The sequence below is a fragment of the Salmo salar genome, chromosome 14 (genome assembly GCF_965601325.2).
Source record: "Salmo salar chromosome 14, fSalSal1, whole genome shotgun sequence".
Lineage (NCBI taxonomy): Eukaryota > Metazoa > Chordata > Actinopteri > Salmoniformes > Salmonidae > Salmo > Salmo salar.
In genome coordinates, this window is record NC_138304.1 from 16,825,378 (window position 1) to 16,844,328 (window position 18,951).

Sequence of the window (18,951 nt, forward strand, 5' to 3'; positions counted from 1 at the left end):
CCTTTCTCCCCTGTCCTCCCCCCTCTGCTCCCCTCCTCTCTCCCCTCTCCTCTCCTCCCCTCCCCAGTCCCTCTCCTTCCTTCTCAGGGTTGTAAAGCGTGTGTCTCCAACAGAGTGACAGCTCCTCTCTCCCCAAATGCGAAAGGTCACGGTTGTTTATCAGACTGATGATTAGATAACCCCTTCTGAGATCCCTATCCTGCCTCTACACACACAAACGCTTACGAACACACACACACACGAGAAGACACGCAGGAACACATGCAGACACACACAAACACATACGTATGCACACACACTCACGACGACACACACTCTCTCTCACTGTCTCCCTCTCTCGCTCTTCCTCTCTCTATATAAAGTGCATTCGGAAAGTATTCAGACCCCTTGACTTTTTCAAATTTTGTAACATTACAGCCTTATTCTAAAATGTATTAAATCGTTTTTTTCCCTCGTCAATTTACATACAATAACCCATAATGACAAAGCAAAACAGTTTTTAGATATTTTTGCTAACGTATTAAACGTTTTAAAAATAGAAATATTACATTTGCATAAGTATTCGAACCCTTTACTCAGTACTTTGTTGAAGCACCTTTGGCAGCGATTACAGCCTCAAGTCTTCTTGGGTATGACGCTACAATATTGGCACATCTGTATTTGCAGAGTTTCTCCCATTCTTCTCTGCTGCAGATCCTCTCAAGCTCTGTCAGGTTGGATGGGGAGCATCGCTGCACAGCTATTTAACGGTCAATCTTGGTTTCATCAGACCAGAGAATCTTGTTTCTCATGGTCTGTCAGTTCTTTAGCTTCCTTTTGGCAAACTTTAAGCGGGCTGTCACGTGCAGTTTACTGAGGAGTGGCTTCCGTCTGGCCATTCGAGCATAAAGGCCTGATTTGTGGAGTGCTGCAGAGATGGTTGTCTTTCTGGAAGGTTCTCCCATCTTCACAGAGGAACTCTGGAGCTCTGTCAGAGTGACCATTGGGTTCTTGGTCACCTCCCTGACCAAGGCCCTTCCACCCTGAATGCTCAGTTTGGCTGGGCAGCAAGTTCTAGGAAGAGACTTGGTGGTTCAAACTTCTTCCATTTAACCTGTTTGGGCTAGGGGGCAGTATTGAGAATTTTGGAAAAAATATGTGCCCATTTTTAACTGCCTCCTACACCAACTCAGAAGCTAGAATATGCATATTATTGTTCAGGTTTGGATAGAAAACACCCTAAAGTTTCTAAAACTGTTTGAATGGTGTCTGTGAGTATAACAGAACTCCTATGGCAGGCAAAAACCTGACAAGGTTTCATGCAGGAAGTGGCCTGTCTGACAAGGAGTCGTGCGTCTTGCATCTGTTTATTGAAGAGTAAGGATCTTAGCTGTAACGTGACAATTCCCAGGGCTCCAATAGGCTCTCAGAAGCCGGGAAAATCCTGAAGGATGACGAGGCAGCCTCAGGCTGAAACAGATTATCACCTTATCCAAGTGGCCGATCAGAGGACCATTGAATGAGGCGCGTGCGCGATTAGCCCCCGTGGAGTATATTCATTAGGCTGTTTAGCTTATTGCAGATTCCCGGTCGGAATATTATCGCTTTTCTACGAGATAAATTGCATAAAAATTGATTTTAAACAGCGGTTGACATGCTTCGAAGTACGGTAATGGAATATTTAGAATTTTTTTGTCACGTTCTGCGCCATGCGCACGACCGTGGATTGCCATTCTGATAGTGTCTAGAACGCACGAACAAAACGACGCTATTTGGATATAAAGATGGATTATTTGGGACCAAACCTACATTTGTTATTGAAGTAGAAGTCCTGGGAGTGCATTCTGACGAAGACAACAAAAGGTAATCAAACTTTTATAATAGTAAATCTGATATTGCTGAAGGCTAAACGTGCTGGGTGTCTAAATAGCTAGCCCTTGATGGCTGGGCTATGTACTTAGAATATTGCAAAATGTGCTTCATCCGAAAAGCTATTTTAAAATCGGACATATCAGAAGCCAGCCGGACTTCTCGTCATGAACGAGGGGAAAAAATATATTTCCGTTCGTTCAAACATGTCAAACGTTGTATAGCATAAATCATTAGGGCCTTTTTTAACCAGAACATGAATAATATTCAAGGTGGACGAATGCATACTCTTTTATAACGTATTGGAACGAGGGTACCCAACATGAACTCGCGCGCCAGGTGTCTAATGGGACATCATCGTTCCATGGCTCTTGTTCGGTCAGATCTCCCTCCAGAAGACTCAAAACACTTTGTAAAGGCTGGTGACATCTAGTGGAAGCAATAGGAAGTGCCAAAATATTCCTCAGCCCCTGTGTTTTTCAATGGGATAGGTTTAAAGGTAATACAACACATCAGGTATCCACTTCCTGTCAGAAAATGTCTCAGGGTTTTGCCTGCCAAATGAGTTCTGTTATACTCACAGACACCATTCAAACAGTTTTAGAAACTTTAGAGTGTTTTCTATCCATATATAATAAGTATATGCATATTCTAGTTACTGGGTAGGATTAGTAACCAGATTAAATCGGGTACATTTTTTTTATCCAGACGTGCAAATGCTGCCCCCTAGCCCTAACAGGTTAAACACACACAAACCCCCTGCCACATCCTGACCAAAACTAACACAATTACGCCCTCTACTGGTCAGGACGTGACAGTACCCTCCCTCAAGGTGCAGACCCCGGAATGCACCTAAAAGAAAAAACAAACCCCCAAACAAAAAATATCCCCCTAAACAATAAGGGAGGGAAGGGATGGTGGCTGCCGTCAATGACAGCACTGTGCTACACCCTCCCTCCTCAACCCACCTATCCTGGAGGTGGCTCAGGTGCAGGACGTGGACCTCGCTCCACCTTCGGCGTCGCCCACTTCGGTGGCGCCGATAGCTGCGCCGGGCAGACGGGCCACTCTGGCTGGGCCGGAAGACATGCGGGCCACTCGGGCTGGGCCGGAGGACAGGCGGGCCACTCGCGCTGGGCCGGAGGACAGGCGGGCCACTCGCGCTGGGCCGGAGGACAGGCGGGCCACTCGGGCTGGGCCGGAGGACAGGCGGGCCACTCGGGCTGGGCCGGAGGACAGGCGGGCCACTCGGGCTGGGCCGGAGGACAGGAGGGCCACTCGGGCTGGGCCGGAGGACAGGAGGGCCACTCGGGCTGGGCCGGAGGACAGGCGGGGCACCCTGGCAGATCCGGGCAGGCGGGCCACTCTGGCAGATCCGGGCAGGCGGGCCACTCTGGCAGCTCCGGGCAGACGGGCCACTCTAACTGATCCGGGCAGTCGGGCCACTTTGGCAGCTCCGGGCAGTCGGGCCACTCTGACAGCTCTGGGCAGTCGGGCCACTCTGACAGCTCCGGGCAGTCGGGCCACCTTGGCAGCTCCGGGCAGTCGGGCCACTCTGGCAGCTCCGGGCAGTCGGGCCACTCTGGCAGCTCCGGGCAGTCGGGCCACTCTGGCAGCTCCGGGCAGTCGGGCCACTCTGGCAGCTCCGGGCAGTCGGGCCACTCTGGCAGCTCCGGGCAGTCGGGCCACTCTGGCAGCTCCGGGCAGTCGGGCCACTCTGGCAGCTCCGGGCAGTCGGGCCACTCTGGCAGAGCCGGGCAGTCGGGCCACTCTGGCAGACACGGGCAGTCGGGCCACTCTGGCAGACCCGGGCAGTCGGGCCACTCTGGCAGACCCGGGCAGTCGGGCCACTCTGGCAGACCCGGGCAGTCTCTCGGGTTCCCTTAGCTCCCTTAACTTGTCCTCCCAGGTTCATCCCTTGTCCTCGTTCGTCCACTGCTTGGTCCTTTGGTGGTGGGTAGTTCTGTAACAGCTGTCTTCAGAAATGGACCAAGGCGCAGCGAGAATGTGGATACTCATAGTTTTTTAATAAACACAAGCAAAGCATCCACAGGGAAAAACAATAAACTCTACTCACGATGACAGGAACAGTTTTGCAGGCACACAACATGCAGTGCAAAAACAACTACCCACAACCCCAAAGAAAAACACACACTACTATATAGGACTCCCAATCAAAGGCAACTCAACACACCTGCCTTCAATTGGGAGTCCAATCACCCACACAACATTAAACACACACAAACCCCCTGCCACATCCTGACCAAAACTAACACAATTACGCCCTCTGCTGGTCAGGACGTGACAGGGACCTTATATAGACAGGTGTGTGACTTTCCAAATCATGTCCAAACAATTTAATTTACCACAGGTGGACGCCAGTCAAGCTGTAGAAACATCTCAAGGATGATCAATGAAAACAGGATGCACCTGAGTTCCATTTTGAGTCTCATAGCAAAGGGTCTGAATACTTATGTAAATAAGATATTTCTGTTTTTATTTGTAATACATTTGCAAGAATGTCTAAATGCACTGTATCTCTCTCTCACACACCACACACACACACACACACACACACACACACACACACACACACACACACACACACACACACACTTGCTCCACAGGCTAGCTCTCCAATACATACAGGAAAGAGCATTTCCTCGATTGAGGTCTGTTGGAGACACAGAGCTTATTTTTTTAATAATATACGCTACCGGTCAAAAGTTTTAGAACACCTACTCATTCACTGGTTTTTCTTTACTTTCACTATTTTCTACATTGTATTATAATAGTGAAGACATCTTAACTATGAAACAACACATATGGAATCATATAGTAACCAAAAAAGCGTTAACCTGTTAGGGACAGCGGAACGCCTCACCAATATCCAATGGTATAGCGTGGCGCGAATTACAAATTCCTCAAAAATGCAAAAATTGCAATTTCTCAAACATATGACTATTTTACACCATTTTAAAGACAAGACTCCTTTATCTAACCACATTGTCCGATTTCAAAAAGGCTTTACAATGAAAGCAAAACATTAGATTATGTCAGGAGAGTACCCTCCCAAAAATAATCACACAGCCGTTTTCAAAGCAAGCATATATGTCACAAAAACCAAAACCACAGATAAATGCAGCACTAACCTTTGATGATCTTCATCAGATGACACTCCTAGGACATTATGTTATACAATACATGCATGTTTTGTTCAATCAAGTTCATATTTATATAAAAAACCAGCGTTTTACATTAGCATGTGATGTTCAGAACTAGCATACCCACCGCAAACTTCCAGTGAATTTACTAAATTACTCACGATAAACGTTGACAAAAAAACATAACAATTATTTTACGAATTTTAGATACATAACTCCTTTATGCAATCGCGGTGTCAGATTTTAAAATAGCTTTTCGGTGAAAGCACATTTTGCAATATTCTGAGTACATAGCCCGGCCATCATGGCTAGCTAATTTGACACCCACCAAGTTTGGCCCTCACCAAACTCAGATTTACTGTAAGAAAAATGTGATTACCTTTGCTGTTCTTCGTCAGAATGCACTCCCAGGACTTCTACTTCAACAACAAATGTTGTTTTGGTTCGAAATAATCCATAGTTATATCCAAATAGCTCCGTTTTGTTCGTGCGTTCAAGTCACTATCCGAAGGGTGATGCGCCGGTGCATTTCGTGACAGAAAAATTCAAAATATTCCATTACCGTACTTCGAAGCATGTCAAACGCTGCTTAAAATAAATTTTTATGCTATTTTTCTCATAAAATAGCGATAATATTCCAACCGGCTATTCGTTCAAACACTGAAAGAAAAAATTGAGTCGTCTCGTGCACGCACGCTCCAGTGTCATTGTTCTCAGCAGGACCACTCACAAAAACTCCTGCTGTTTTTTGCCCAGAGACTGGAGAGCTCTCATTCCACTTTCTGGCGCCTTCTGAGAGCCAATGAAAGCCTTAGAAAATGTCACGTTACAGCAGAGATGCTTTATTTTTGATAGAGATGCCCTAGAAGGAGAACAAATTGTCAGACAGGGCACTTCCTGTATAGAATCTTTTCAGGTTTTGGCCTGCCATATGAGTTCTGTTATACTCACAGACACCATTCAAACAGTTTTAGAAACTTTAGAGTGTTTTCTTTCCAAATATTCTAGTTTCTGGGCAGGAGTAGTAACCAGATTAAATCGGGTACGTTTTTTATCCGGTCGTGAAAATACTGCCCCTTATCCCAAACAGGTTAAACAAATCAAAATATATTTTATATTTGAGATTCTTCAAATAGCCACCCTTTGCCTTGATGACAGCTTTGCACACTATTGGCATTCTCTCAACTAGCTTCACCTGGAATGCTTTTCCAACCATCTTGAAGGAGTTCCCACATATGCTGAGCACTTTTTGCCTGCTTTTTCTTCACTCTGCTGTCCGACTCATCCCAAACCAACTCAATTTTGTTCAGGTTGGGGGATTGTGGAGGCCAGGTCACCTGATGCAGCACTCCAACACTCTCCTTCTTGATAAAATAGCCCTTACACAGCATGGAGGTGTGTTGGGTCATTGTCCTGTTGAAAAACAAATGATCGTCCCACTAATCCCAAACCAGATGGGATGGCGTACGCTGCAGAATGCTGTGGTATCCATGCTGGTTAAGTGTGCCTTGAAATATAAATAAATCACAGACAGTGTCACCAGTGAAGCACCATCACACCTCTTCCTCCATGCTATACGGTGGGAAATACACATGCGGCGATCATCCGTTCACCCACACCGTGTCTAACAAAGACACGGCGGTTGGAACCAAAAATCTCAATTTTGGACTCCAGACTAAAGGACACATTTCTACCGGTCTAATGTCCATTGCTCGTGTTTCTTGGCCCAATTAAGTCTCTTCTTCTTATTGGTGTCCTTTAGTAGTGGTTTCTTTGCAGCAATTCAACAATGAAGGCCTGATTCACACAGTCTCCTCTGAACAGTTTATGTTGAGATGTGTCTGTTACTTGAACATTTATATGGGCTGCAATTTCTGAGGCTGGTAACTCTAAAAAATGTATCCTCTGCAGCAGAGGTAACTCTGGGTCTTCCATTCCTGTAGCAGTCCTCATGAGAGCCAATTTCATCATAGCACTTGATGGTTTTTGTGGCTGCACTTGAAGAAACTTTCAAAGTTCTTGAAATTTTCCGTATTTAGTGGCCTTCATGTCTTAAAGTAATGATGGACTGTCATTTCTCTTTGCTTATTTGAACTGTTCTTGCTATAATATGGACTTGTTTTTTTAACCAAATATGGCTACCTTCTGTATACCCCCTTACCTTATCACAACACAACTGATTGGCTCAAATGCATTAAGAATGAAAGAAATTCCACAAATTAACTTTTAAGAAGGCACACCTTTTAATTAAAATGCATTCCTGGTGACTACCTGATGAAGCTGGTTGAGAGAATGCCATGGTTGTGCAAAGTTGTCATAATGGCAAAAGGGTGGCTATTTAAAGAATCTCAAATATAAAATATAATTTGATTTGTTTAAAACTTTTTGGGTTACTACATGATTCCATATTTGAGATTCTTCAAATAGCCACCCTATGTGTTATTTCGTAGTTTTGATGTCTTCACTACTATTCTACAATGTAGAAAATAGTAAAAATAAATTTAAATCCTTGAATGGGTAGGTGTTCTACAACTTTTGACTGGTAGTGTATATCTAATTTAAATAAAAGAATTATAAAAAAAAATCCACACCACATGCAAACATACAGATTTGATCAACAACTTACAGACGCACACAAACAAAGAATACATTTCCTCTGCCCCGACCTGCATGTTCATACGACCTCCCTAGTGCCTGCGTTATTGTTTGGCACATGGCCTTAAATTGTACCAAATCGTTTTTCTCGGTCGCCCATGCTATTTTATGTCAAATACTTCAATAATAAATAATTAGATTTTTACATTGTGTTAATGATGGTGGATTGTCTGATTTCCACGTTTTTAGTAGACATTTTTCAAGATGAGTGATGAGAAGAGAACCGTCCACCCCATTGGATATCTCACTACACCCACATAATTCCATGTCTTGAAGTATGCAAACAGACAAATTAAAAAAGATGTTTATATTATAATACGTCTGACAACATTCCAGCTCCGCCCATAACTTTTAGACTTTTTAGCATTCCCAAAAAGCATGGATTATTGAGTCATTGTTAGTTTTACACTGAAGACATGACTCTGCCGTTGTGCTGTAGAACTTGTGAATTTTGTCTCTTGTATAATAAATTCTATACATTAGTTTATACTGGATTAAGCATACATTTGAATTAATTGTAATTTCGTTAGTTATGCTCCAACATTCCCTCCATCTTGTGCAAACATCAGTTCCTTTTAAGTCTTGGTTCCATAAATTAAAATGTAAAAAATCTAAGAGATCAATTTGATATTTTGTCAATATGATATGCTCTCTGCAAGGTTTTGTTTATCTTACTTATCTCGCCTTTTCTGACTCAAATAAGGTTGCTCTGATGTCCAAAAGATTTAAAATAGAATTTACATGATATGTAACTTTTAAGTTGCATGTATTTTAAAATGTCTACATTGGTCAGTCCAAAATTGCTTTTCAATTCTGTCATGGAAATAAATGTTGTTCCTGTTTGCAAGTAATTTACGGTTTCTATGCTATTAGTTTTCCATGTCGACCAATTTATCAGTGAATTCTGAAAAGCTATCCAAGGATTGTTCCAAAGGGTTGTGTTTTTAGGGAGTAATATTGGTTCTTGTAGAATACATTTCATTTCCATCCACATTGTTACAGTGTCCGTAACTATGAAGTTGTTAATGTTCTTAGATTTATCCTTTGAAAATAGACACGTAAAAATATTCCAGGGATGTGCACATCTTCAATATGTACCAATTGTTCCTCTTTAGTGTATTTAACTATATGTCACAAGTTAAAGACTTGGGTGGTGAGTTGATATATTTCTAGAAGGCTAAAACCACACTCAGACTTAGGGAGAAAACTTTCCTTTTTATTCTATGAATATTATTCTCCCATATAAAGTCTGTTATGACAAGTATACTTTTTTAAAGAATGTCTTCGGTGGGGTAATTGGTATTACTGATGATAAATACAAAAACTTTGAAGAGGTTTATTCTACCTATATGATTTATGTGAAGATTGTTCCATTTAATCTTTATACAGTATATTTTTTGTCACTTATTAAGCATCCTAAGTATTTCATATTTTTTTGTGGTCCACTTATAGGATTGCTGTAGATCATGAGTTATTCTTTTCTTTTTCCTATTGCCATTACAGTTTAAGTCAGAAGTTTACATACAGCTTAGCCAAATACATTTCAACTCAGTTTTTCACAATTCCTGACATTTAATCCTAATACAAATTCCCTGTCTTAAGTCAGTTAGGATCACCACATTATTTTAAGAATGTGAAATTTAATTTCTTTCATCACATTCCCAGTGGGTCAGAGATTTACATACACTCAATTAGTATTTGGTTGCATTGCCTTTAAATTGTTTAACTTGGGTCAAACGTTTCGGGTAGCCTTCCACAAGCTTCCCACAATAAGTTGGGTGAATTTTGGCCCATTCCTCCTGACAGAGCTGGTGTAACTGAGTCAGGTTTGTAGGACTCCTTGCTCACACAAGCTTTTTCAGTTCTGCCCACGTATTTTCTATGGGATTGAGGTCAGGGCTTTGTGATGGCCACTCCAATACCTTGACTTTGTTGTCCTTAAGCCATTTTGCCACAACTTTGTAAGTATGCTTGGTGTCATTGTCCATTTAGAAGACCCCTTTGCGACCAAGCTTTAACTTCCTGACTGATGTCTTGAGATGTTGCTTCAATATATCCACCTAATTTTCCTGCCATCTATTTTGTGAAGTGCACCAGTCCCTCCTGCAGCAAAGCACCCCCACAACATGATGCTGCCACCCCCATAATTCACTGTTGGGATGGTGTTCTTTGGCTTGCAAGCCTCTCCCTTTTTCCTCCAAACATAACAATGGTCATTATGGCCAAACAGCTCTGTTTTTGTTTCATCAGACCAGAGGACATTTCTCCAAAAAGTACAATCTTTGTCCCCATGTGCAGTTGCAAACCGTAGTCTGGCTTTTTTATGGCGGTTTTGGAGCACTGGCTTCTTCCTTGCTGAGCGGTCTTTCAGGTTATGTCGATATAGGACTCGTTTTACTGTGGATATAGATACTTTTGTGCCTGTTTCCTCCAGCATCTTCACAAGGTCCTTTGCTGTTGTTTTGGGATTGATTTGCACTTTTCACACCAAAGTACGTTCATCTCTAGGAGACAGAACGCGTCTCCTTCCTGAGTGGTATGACGGCTGCGTGGTCCCATGGTGTTTATACTTGTGTACTATTGTTTGTACAGATGAACGTGGTACCTTCAGGCGTTTGGAAATTGCTCCCAAGGATGAACCACACTTGTGGGGGTCTACATTTTTTTTCTGAGGTCTTGGCTGATTTCTTTTGATTTTCCCATTATGTCAAGCAAAGACATAATGAGTATGAAGGTAGGCCTTGAAAAACATCCACAGGTACACCTCCAATTGACTCAAATGATGTCAATTAGCCTATCAGAAGCTTCTAAAGCCATGACATCATTTTCTGCAACTTCTGACCCACTGGAATTGTGATACAGTGAATTATAAGTGAAATAATCTGTCTGTAAAAAATTGTTGCAAAAATTACTTGTGTCATGCACAAAGTAGATGTCCTTACCGACTTGCCAAAACTATAGTTTGTTGACAAGAAATTTGTGGAGTGGTTGAAAAAAGAGTTTTAAGGACTCTAACCTAAGTGTATGTAAACTTCCGACTTCAACTGTATATTGTTTTTTTCCGTGTTCATTTTGTATGCTGAGATTTCACAGTATTCTAAAAATATTTTTTGCAAAAGCAATGGGGCTTTGAATTTTCAATATTGGTCAGGTATATCCGGAGATCGTCTCCGTATAAGTTTAGTTTATATTCATGTTTACCAATACGGATACCTGTTACGGGTCCTGTCTAAATCTTTTTTCAAGCTGTTCAATTGCCAGAAGAAACAGTGCTTCTACGAGCACCAAATCACAGTAGTTGTCACAGGACATCCCAGGTCAACAGTGTAGCTAAGTAAGGGACAGTGGGATGCCCCAACATGATATCATTGATAAGCATCAATCTGGTATGATTTTGCAAAAAGATAGGCTTGGAGTTACATGACTCCTAAGTGAATACATTGCATTCAGTAGGGGAGAGATTAGCATCACACTATGGAAGCCTAGAGAAAGGCATCACGGACATGACTCCTGAGTGAATATATTGCTTACAATGGGGGAGAGATTAGCATCACACTATGGAAGCCTAGAGAAAGATATCATGAACATGATGCCTATGTGAATACATTGCATTCAATGGAGGGTGATTAGTCACATGGCATGATGCTTAAGTCAATAGAAAAATATATGAGTAAAGGTATTGATGCATAGATGTGTGTAAAGGGAGTTAACATAAATCAGGACATTGCATTGAAGGCAAAAACGGTGGTGATAAAGCTGCAATGGGTAAATACTCAGACAGACAAAATCAAATCAACGTTTATTAGCTGCGTAACACGTCTGTCGGTTTATATAGCTGTTCTCTCTCCATTCTCTGTTCCCCTACTCCCGAGTGGCGCAGCGGTCAAAGGTGCTGCATTTCAGTGCTAGAGTTATCACACCCTGGTTCAATTCCAGGTTGTATCACAACCGGCTGAGACATGAGTCCCATACGGCGGTGCACAATTGGCCGGGGAAGGCCGTCATTGTAAATAATAATTTGTTCTTAACTGGCTTGCCTAGTTAAATAAAGGTAAAATAAAATGCTATTCTTCTCTCCCGAGTGGCGCAGCGGTCTAAGGTGCTGCATTTCAGTGCTAGAGTTATCACACCCTGGTTCAATTCCAGGTTGTATCACAACCGGCTGAGACTGGAGTCCCATACGGCGGTGCACAATTGGCCGGGGAAGGCCGTCATTGTAAATAATAATTTGTTCTTAACTGGCTTGCCTAGTTAAATAAAGGTAAAATAAAATGCTATTTTTCTCTCCCTCTCACTTCTTTCACCCTTCCCCACTCTCCCTCCTCTCTCTCTCCTCCCTCTCTCTCCCCCTAGCCATAGGGTAAGGGTTAAGGTTAGAGATAGGGTTGAGCGAAGATGTGTAGATGAAGCGAGGGTTCGGGCTGAGGATAGGTTTTGGGTTGAGCCGGAATGTGGACATTCAACTGGAGTTAGGGTTTAGGCTGGGGTTAGGGTTAGGGTTAGAGTTAAGTCTTAGGTGAGGGTTGAGTCAGAATGTGGACTTGAAGCTAAGGTTAGGGTTAGGGTGTGTGTGTGTGGGGTCGTGCTATATGGATGTAACGTGTGTCGTGTGTGGAGGACCAAGACGCAACAGGGAAGTGTATACTCATCTTCTCTTTTTAATATATAAGAAGGAGAAACAAAATAAACACGTATACAATTAACAAAAACAACACTAACTGTTCTGTCAGGTGACAAGCACAAAACAGAATACAACTACCCACAATGCAAACAAACCCCTAATTATAGGACCTTCAATCAGAAGCAATGAGGAGCCGCTGCTTCCAATTGAAGGTCAAGAACAAAACTGCACATAGAAACAGAGTGACTAGAATAAACATAGAAAATGCCCTAACATAGAAGAACATATACCAAACCTCTAGACCACTCTAATCAAACACCCCTTGTCTATACACATAGACTAACAATCCCCGAAACATATAAACCAAATACCCCCTGCCACGTCCTGACCATACTAAACACTAACAAATAACACCTTACAGGTCAGAACGTGACAATGGAATTGTTTTAAGAAGGTCATACCAAGGATAATTTAGCTATTGATTTAGAATTTTAAGACCCCTTGAAGTATAAAAAAATATATATATTATTTGATACAAATGTAAAAAAAAAATGTGGGCCTTACTGCTATTTGCCTATACAAACACATTTAATAACAGATTCACTACATGGAACAACAAATAGTCCCCCCCCCCAAAAAAATCAAAAGGAAGTGTCTGTCCTTTATCTGAGAGATACTGTATAAGAAAGATCAGGAAACATTCTACATTTTTTTTTATACGTATTTAACCCCTTATTTTTGGCACTGAACAGTCTCCATATACTTCCTGACATTTTCTTTCAACTTGTACCGGGGGCGTATTGTCATTCCATAGAGGGGTCATAACAGTTCCTAGGCCAAACTGCTCGGACACTGCAGACGATTTTGCGAGAAGACTCTAGTTCCAGTTCTAGCTCTGTCACCTTTCACCGCAGATGTGGAAGTGCGATATAGGTGGATGCGGTGGATTGAGATGCATGCAATGCACAAAAATACACTTTATCTTTCGCTTAAACAGACAATGTTGTCCAATGTTGCAACAGTAACAAAGGGGACGGGGCTTAGCAGATTCAAATATAAAAAATGGTAAATTATGAGACAAGTTTAGCCAAGGAGAAAACATTGAGCTATATAGGGTGAAAGACAGGATCCTTCCTAGCTAGCTATGATTGGCTGAGATAATGGAGGGGTTGACCATGGAGACGGTTTTCAAAACATTTACATGTGATTTCTTAAAGAGATGGGTGGGTCCATGGCTTAAGAGGGTGTGAACGATGCTGAATGGGCGTAAACAAAGCAGAGCTCTCTAGCACTCAACAAAATCTTTCAAGGGCTTTTTTCTCCTACTTGTCTCCTAAGAGATTAACAAGTTTATCACATTTTAAAGCAGAATAACTTCCCATGCTTCCTCCAATCACATAGTATGAAATACCATTTTGCAGCTCAGAATATGAGCTTTTGTCATCTGTAAAAACAAGCATTTTAGATTTTTTTTTACCTAAGCCCCCATTGGGATGGGCCATTTCATATTAGCTTGATTATATTTCAAAGATGTCAACAAGTATTTTGTTTGTATTTTTGCCATGATTTCTTACAGTAGACTGCTCCCTTCCATTCAGTGTTTGATCTAATGCATTCTGAGAATATTTTTTTCCTTAATATTTAATAACATGTAAGTGAATTATGATTTATTACAGACAACATACAAAATTATCTTAAAAAATATTGAATGTAATGTATTCACTTACGCATCATGTCCCGTGATGCCTTTCTCTAGGCATCAATAGTGTGAGGCTAATCATCACCCCATTGAATGCAATGTATTCACTTTGGCATCATGTTCCTTGATGCTAATCTTTTAGCAAAATCGTACCAGATGGACGCTTATATGCTGATACTGGCTGGACGCCTATAGTACCTAGGTTCCCTAAAGGTACAGGAGAAAGATGCTTGCAGAGTTAAAAAAATACCATAAATACCCAAACATTCTGAAAATACATGTATGTAATTTAGCCAACTTTGCTCGTCCGATATGCAGGCTATTCAGCTCACATTCTGTAGCTGCGCATAAATGATGCACCGTTATCATTGTACCTACATAATAAAACTGCCATAGTGTGTCAGAGGTTCCCTGGAAAATAGAGTTATGATACTGTAAACTACTGCAGACTGGCTAGCATGGCTCAACACAGAACCACCATCGAGAGCATCAGTCCTCCATCTCAACAAGTAGCAGTGGGGTTAAAGATGGACTGTAATCATTTTGTTCAATTTCAACTTGTCAGTTCCTCTCATATCAAATGTCACATATTAATGTGCAATTCTTCTTTTGGAATGCCCCTCACACTAAAATCCCAGCCCACTCAGGGCTCTGACCTTTGTCCAATGTGACAACCATAAATGTCAAGTCCATATGAACTTCTTCCTGGCCTGTCAAACGGATACTGGAAATGTTTTGTTTTCTTCTTCTTAAGATGTCGTTCCGTCGTTTTTCATTCCAGGTTTTCAGCAAAATGGGAATTCCTCAGGTGCGGAACCCTGACCTGCCGCCTCCAGATGACATGCCGGAGAGCTTTCATGCCAAGATCGCTCTGATTGGTTGCGGCCCGGCGAGCATCAGCTGTGCCTCCTACCTGGCCAGACTGGGATATGACAACATCACCGTGTTCGAGAAACAGAAATATATCGGTGGCTTGAGGTGGATGGGCTGCACTTATTATTACTAATTGCCGAGACTTGGGAATTGAATTAGCTGTGATTCGATCTGTACTGTATGTGAGGTCACTCAATGTTGAAGGGGGAAATTGCAATACACTCTACTTGGAGCGACAGTCATGATGCTTACATAACACTTCCATAAGGATGACATACTGTACATAATGCCTGGTCATATCAATTCATGATGGAATACTGTGTACGCATAATGCAGTATGAACTCCTTATGCTGCATCTACGTTAACTCAACGCATTATACAGTATGTGATCAATGGATGCACAATCCTGTTTGTGATTCTTTTACATTCAACCATTTTGACACCGTGGCATTCCATTTCAGAGATAAGACCTTTGTACAAAAGCCTTAGATAAGTTATCCAGCGGACCAAATATTATTAGTATTGATGATTTGTTTACCTGATTGATAGTTAGTGATTAATAACTGATAATAGTTCATTTCTTCCTCTATTCCTCTGTTTCAGTACTGCAGAGATCCCTCAGTTCCGTCTGCCCTATGAGGTGGTGCAGTTTGAGATTGAGCTGATGAAAGACCTGGGGGTGAAGGTAATATGCACACGGAACACACACACGCACACACACACATGCATGAAAGCGAGCACACGTGCGCATACGAATGCATGTGCGCGCGCACACACGAAAGCACACGCGCACACACGCACGAGCAAGAACGCAAGCACACATGCACACACGAATGCGCACGTGCGCACACACCACCACCTCACCACACCTGACTGCTTACACCCACCTCATCGCTTGTACACACTTGACTGCACGCACATTCACCTAACCAGAGACACACAATGCTTACTCACAAACGGTAGTCTCACTGTCACTGTCAAGAGCTATGAACCCATCACCAGGAAAATATCAGTGACATTAATAATGACAATAGAAAGCCCTAAACAAACAAACAGGGACAGGGCAGAAGGAGACAATTAGAAGCCACGGTGGGGGAAGCTAAGTGACAAAGAGACTTCCTCCGGCGAGTGGCATCCATCTGGTCATTGTCTGAATGCCACGGCCTGGGAAAGGGACAATCAATACTACTCATCCAGCTCACCTGACCGTGATTCATTTGATTTATTCTTAATTGTTTATTTATTTGACGGGGTGACAGATTGAGAAGGAGAAGGGACGCGAGTGAGAGAGAGAGGGAAAGAGATGGGGTAGGGAGAAAGGTGGAGAGGGAAAGGGGTGAAAAAGAAAGATGGAGAGAGAAAAGAAAGAGAGACATGGGGAAAAGAAAGAAAGAGAGATAAAAGGGAGCGAGGTAGACAGCATTCCTTGAGGTTGGCTCGATCGAAGGGATGGAGGGAGGGGAGATTGATATTGCTTCTTGTGTTCTGAACAATTACTTCAAGGCTTTATTTATCTCCAGAAATGAATCCCATTACGATGGCCTCTCAATTAATTTAATTGAGAGAAAGAGTGTGGGGGAAATGAGAAGGACTTCACTCTATTACACCAGTGACAAACACAAACAAATAGACCGCTGTTGTGACTGTGTCCTTTGTCTCTGTTCCATGTAGTTACTTAACCCCAGATTAATGCTATCCGACCATTGTCCTATTGTCTTTGTACATCTATTTCGTTGTGTTTATTTATTTACGCTAGTTGTAATTACAAATGTCACTGATTATTAACTTACAGTAAGTAAGTTACAGCTAATAAATAATACAGTGTCAAATGCACAAAATCCCTAAAATGCCTAACGTGCTACTTTTCTCCTCTCAGGTTGTCCTAGAGAAGGGACTGGGTATGAACGGGATGAGCCTGGCCTCTCTGAAAGACGAGGGATTCCAGGCTGTCTTCATTGGAATTGGTCAGTAACTTGCATATATCAATTCTTACCTTACATAAAATATGTTGTGATATAGTGTAGCTTGTTGTGCAAAGCAACTCTCTTTTTTAAGAGTAGGATGAATTACTCAAATTCAAAGACTTTAAGATGTACAGTGCCTTCAGAAAGTATTCATACCCCTTGACTTATTCCACATTTTGTTGTGTTACAGCTTGAATTCAAAATAGATTAAATATTTTTCTCGCTCCCATCTTCACACAATACCCCATAATGGGAAAGTGAAAACATGTTTTTAGACATTTTTGAAAATGTATTGAAAATGAAATACAGAAATATCACATTTACATAAGTATTCACACCCCTGAGTCAATACTTTGTAGAATCACCTTTGGCAGCGATTATAGTGTGAGTCTTTCTGGGTCTCTAAGAAAGTCTCTAAGAGCTTTCTACACCTGGATGGTGCAACATTTGCCCATTATTCTTTAAAAAATGCTTCATGCTCTGTACAATTGGTTGTAGATCATTGCTACACAACCGTTTTTAGGTCTTGCCATAGATTTTCAAGTAGATTTAAGTCAAAACTGTAACTCAGCCACTCAAGAACATTCACTGTCTTCTTGGTAAGCAACTCCAGTGAAGATTTGGCCTTGTATTTTAGGTTATTCTGCTGAAAGGTGAATTAATCTCCCAGTGTCTGGTGGAAAGCAAACTGAACCAGGTTTTCCTTTAGGATTTTGCCTGTGCTTAGCTCCATTCCATAAATGTTTTATCCTGAAAAACTCCACAAGCATACCCATAACAAGATGCAGGCACCACTATGCTTGAAAATATGGAAACTGCTACTCAGTAATGTGGTGTATTGGATTTGTGCCAAACATAACGTTTTGTATTCAGGACAAAAAGTGAACTGCTTTGCCACAATTCTTTGCATCATTACTTTAGTGCCTAGTTGCAAACAGGATGCATGTTGTGGAATATTTTTAATTCTGTACAGGTTTCCTTTTATTCACTCTGTCATTTCGGTTAGTATTGTGGAGTCACTACAATGTTGTTGATCCATCCTCAGTTTTCTATCACAGCCATTAAACTCAGTAAGTGCTTTGATTTGATTTGATTTGATTTATTAGGATCCCATTAGCTGACGCCAATGGCAACAGCTAGTCTTACTGGGGTCCGACACATAAGGAAAAATACATTATAGACAAAATACTTAGTAATTTACATACTTTTAAAACATTAACGATGTAGGGTGTGTGTGTGTGTGTGTGTGTGTGTGCGGTGTGTGTGTGCGCATCTTTCACTTTACCACTATCTTACAAGTACATTGACTTAGTACTGGTACCCCATGTATATAGCCTCGTTATTGGTATTTTATTGTGTTACTTTTTTAACTTTAGTCAGTAAATATTTTCTCTACTTTATTTTCTTAAAACTGCATTGTTAGTTAAGCGCTTGTACGTTCACGGTAAGGTCTACACCTGTTGTACTCGGAGCATGTCACAAATACAATTTGATTTGATGATGGAATTTGATCAGTTCCACATACATGTCAGTACATACACACAACAAGTAGGTCACATGGGGGAGAGGCTTTGTGCCGTGAGGTGTTGATTTATTTGTTTTTTGAAACCAGGTTTGCTGTTCACTTGCGCTATTTAAGATGGAAGGGAGTTTCATGGCTCCGTATAATACTGTACGTTTCCTTGAATATGTTCTGGACCTGGGGACTGTGAAAAGAGCCCTGGTGGCATGTCTGGTGGGGGAAGTGTATGTGTCCGTGCTGTGTGTAAGTTGACTATACAAACTATTTGGAATTTCCAACACATTAATGTTTCTTATAAAAACAAGAACTGTTTCCGCATATTATCTTTCCGCAACTCTTAGCCAAGAGAAACTCGCATGCATAGCATTAGTATTGGTCCTCTTATTACAATGACGATGCCACTCTGTTCTGTGCCAGCTGCAGTTTAACTAGGTCTTTCTTTGCAGCACTTGACCACATGACTAGACAATAATCAAGATAAGATAAAACTAGAGCCTGCAGGACTTGCTTTGTGGAGTGGGGTGTCAACAAAATAGAGCATCTCTTTATTACGGACAGATCTCTCCCCATCTTTACAACCATTGAATCTATGTTTTGACCATGA

General features: G+C 41.7%; 1 protein-coding gene across 1 annotated transcript in view; it reads left to right on the top strand.

Moving 5' to 3' along the window:
- LOC106568897 (dihydropyrimidine dehydrogenase [NADP(+)]) overlaps positions 1-18,951 on the top strand; it is a 130,603-nt gene that overhangs the window by 37,112 nt on the left and 74,540 nt on the right. Inside the window, exons 6-8 of the mRNA XM_014139686.3 lie at positions 14,769-14,965; positions 15,465-15,546; positions 16,738-16,825. Of these exons, the coding sequence (XP_013995161.3) occupies positions 14,769-14,965; positions 15,465-15,546; positions 16,738-16,825 (367 nt within the window). The remainder of the gene's footprint in view (positions 1-14,768; positions 14,966-15,464; positions 15,547-16,737; positions 16,826-18,951) is intronic.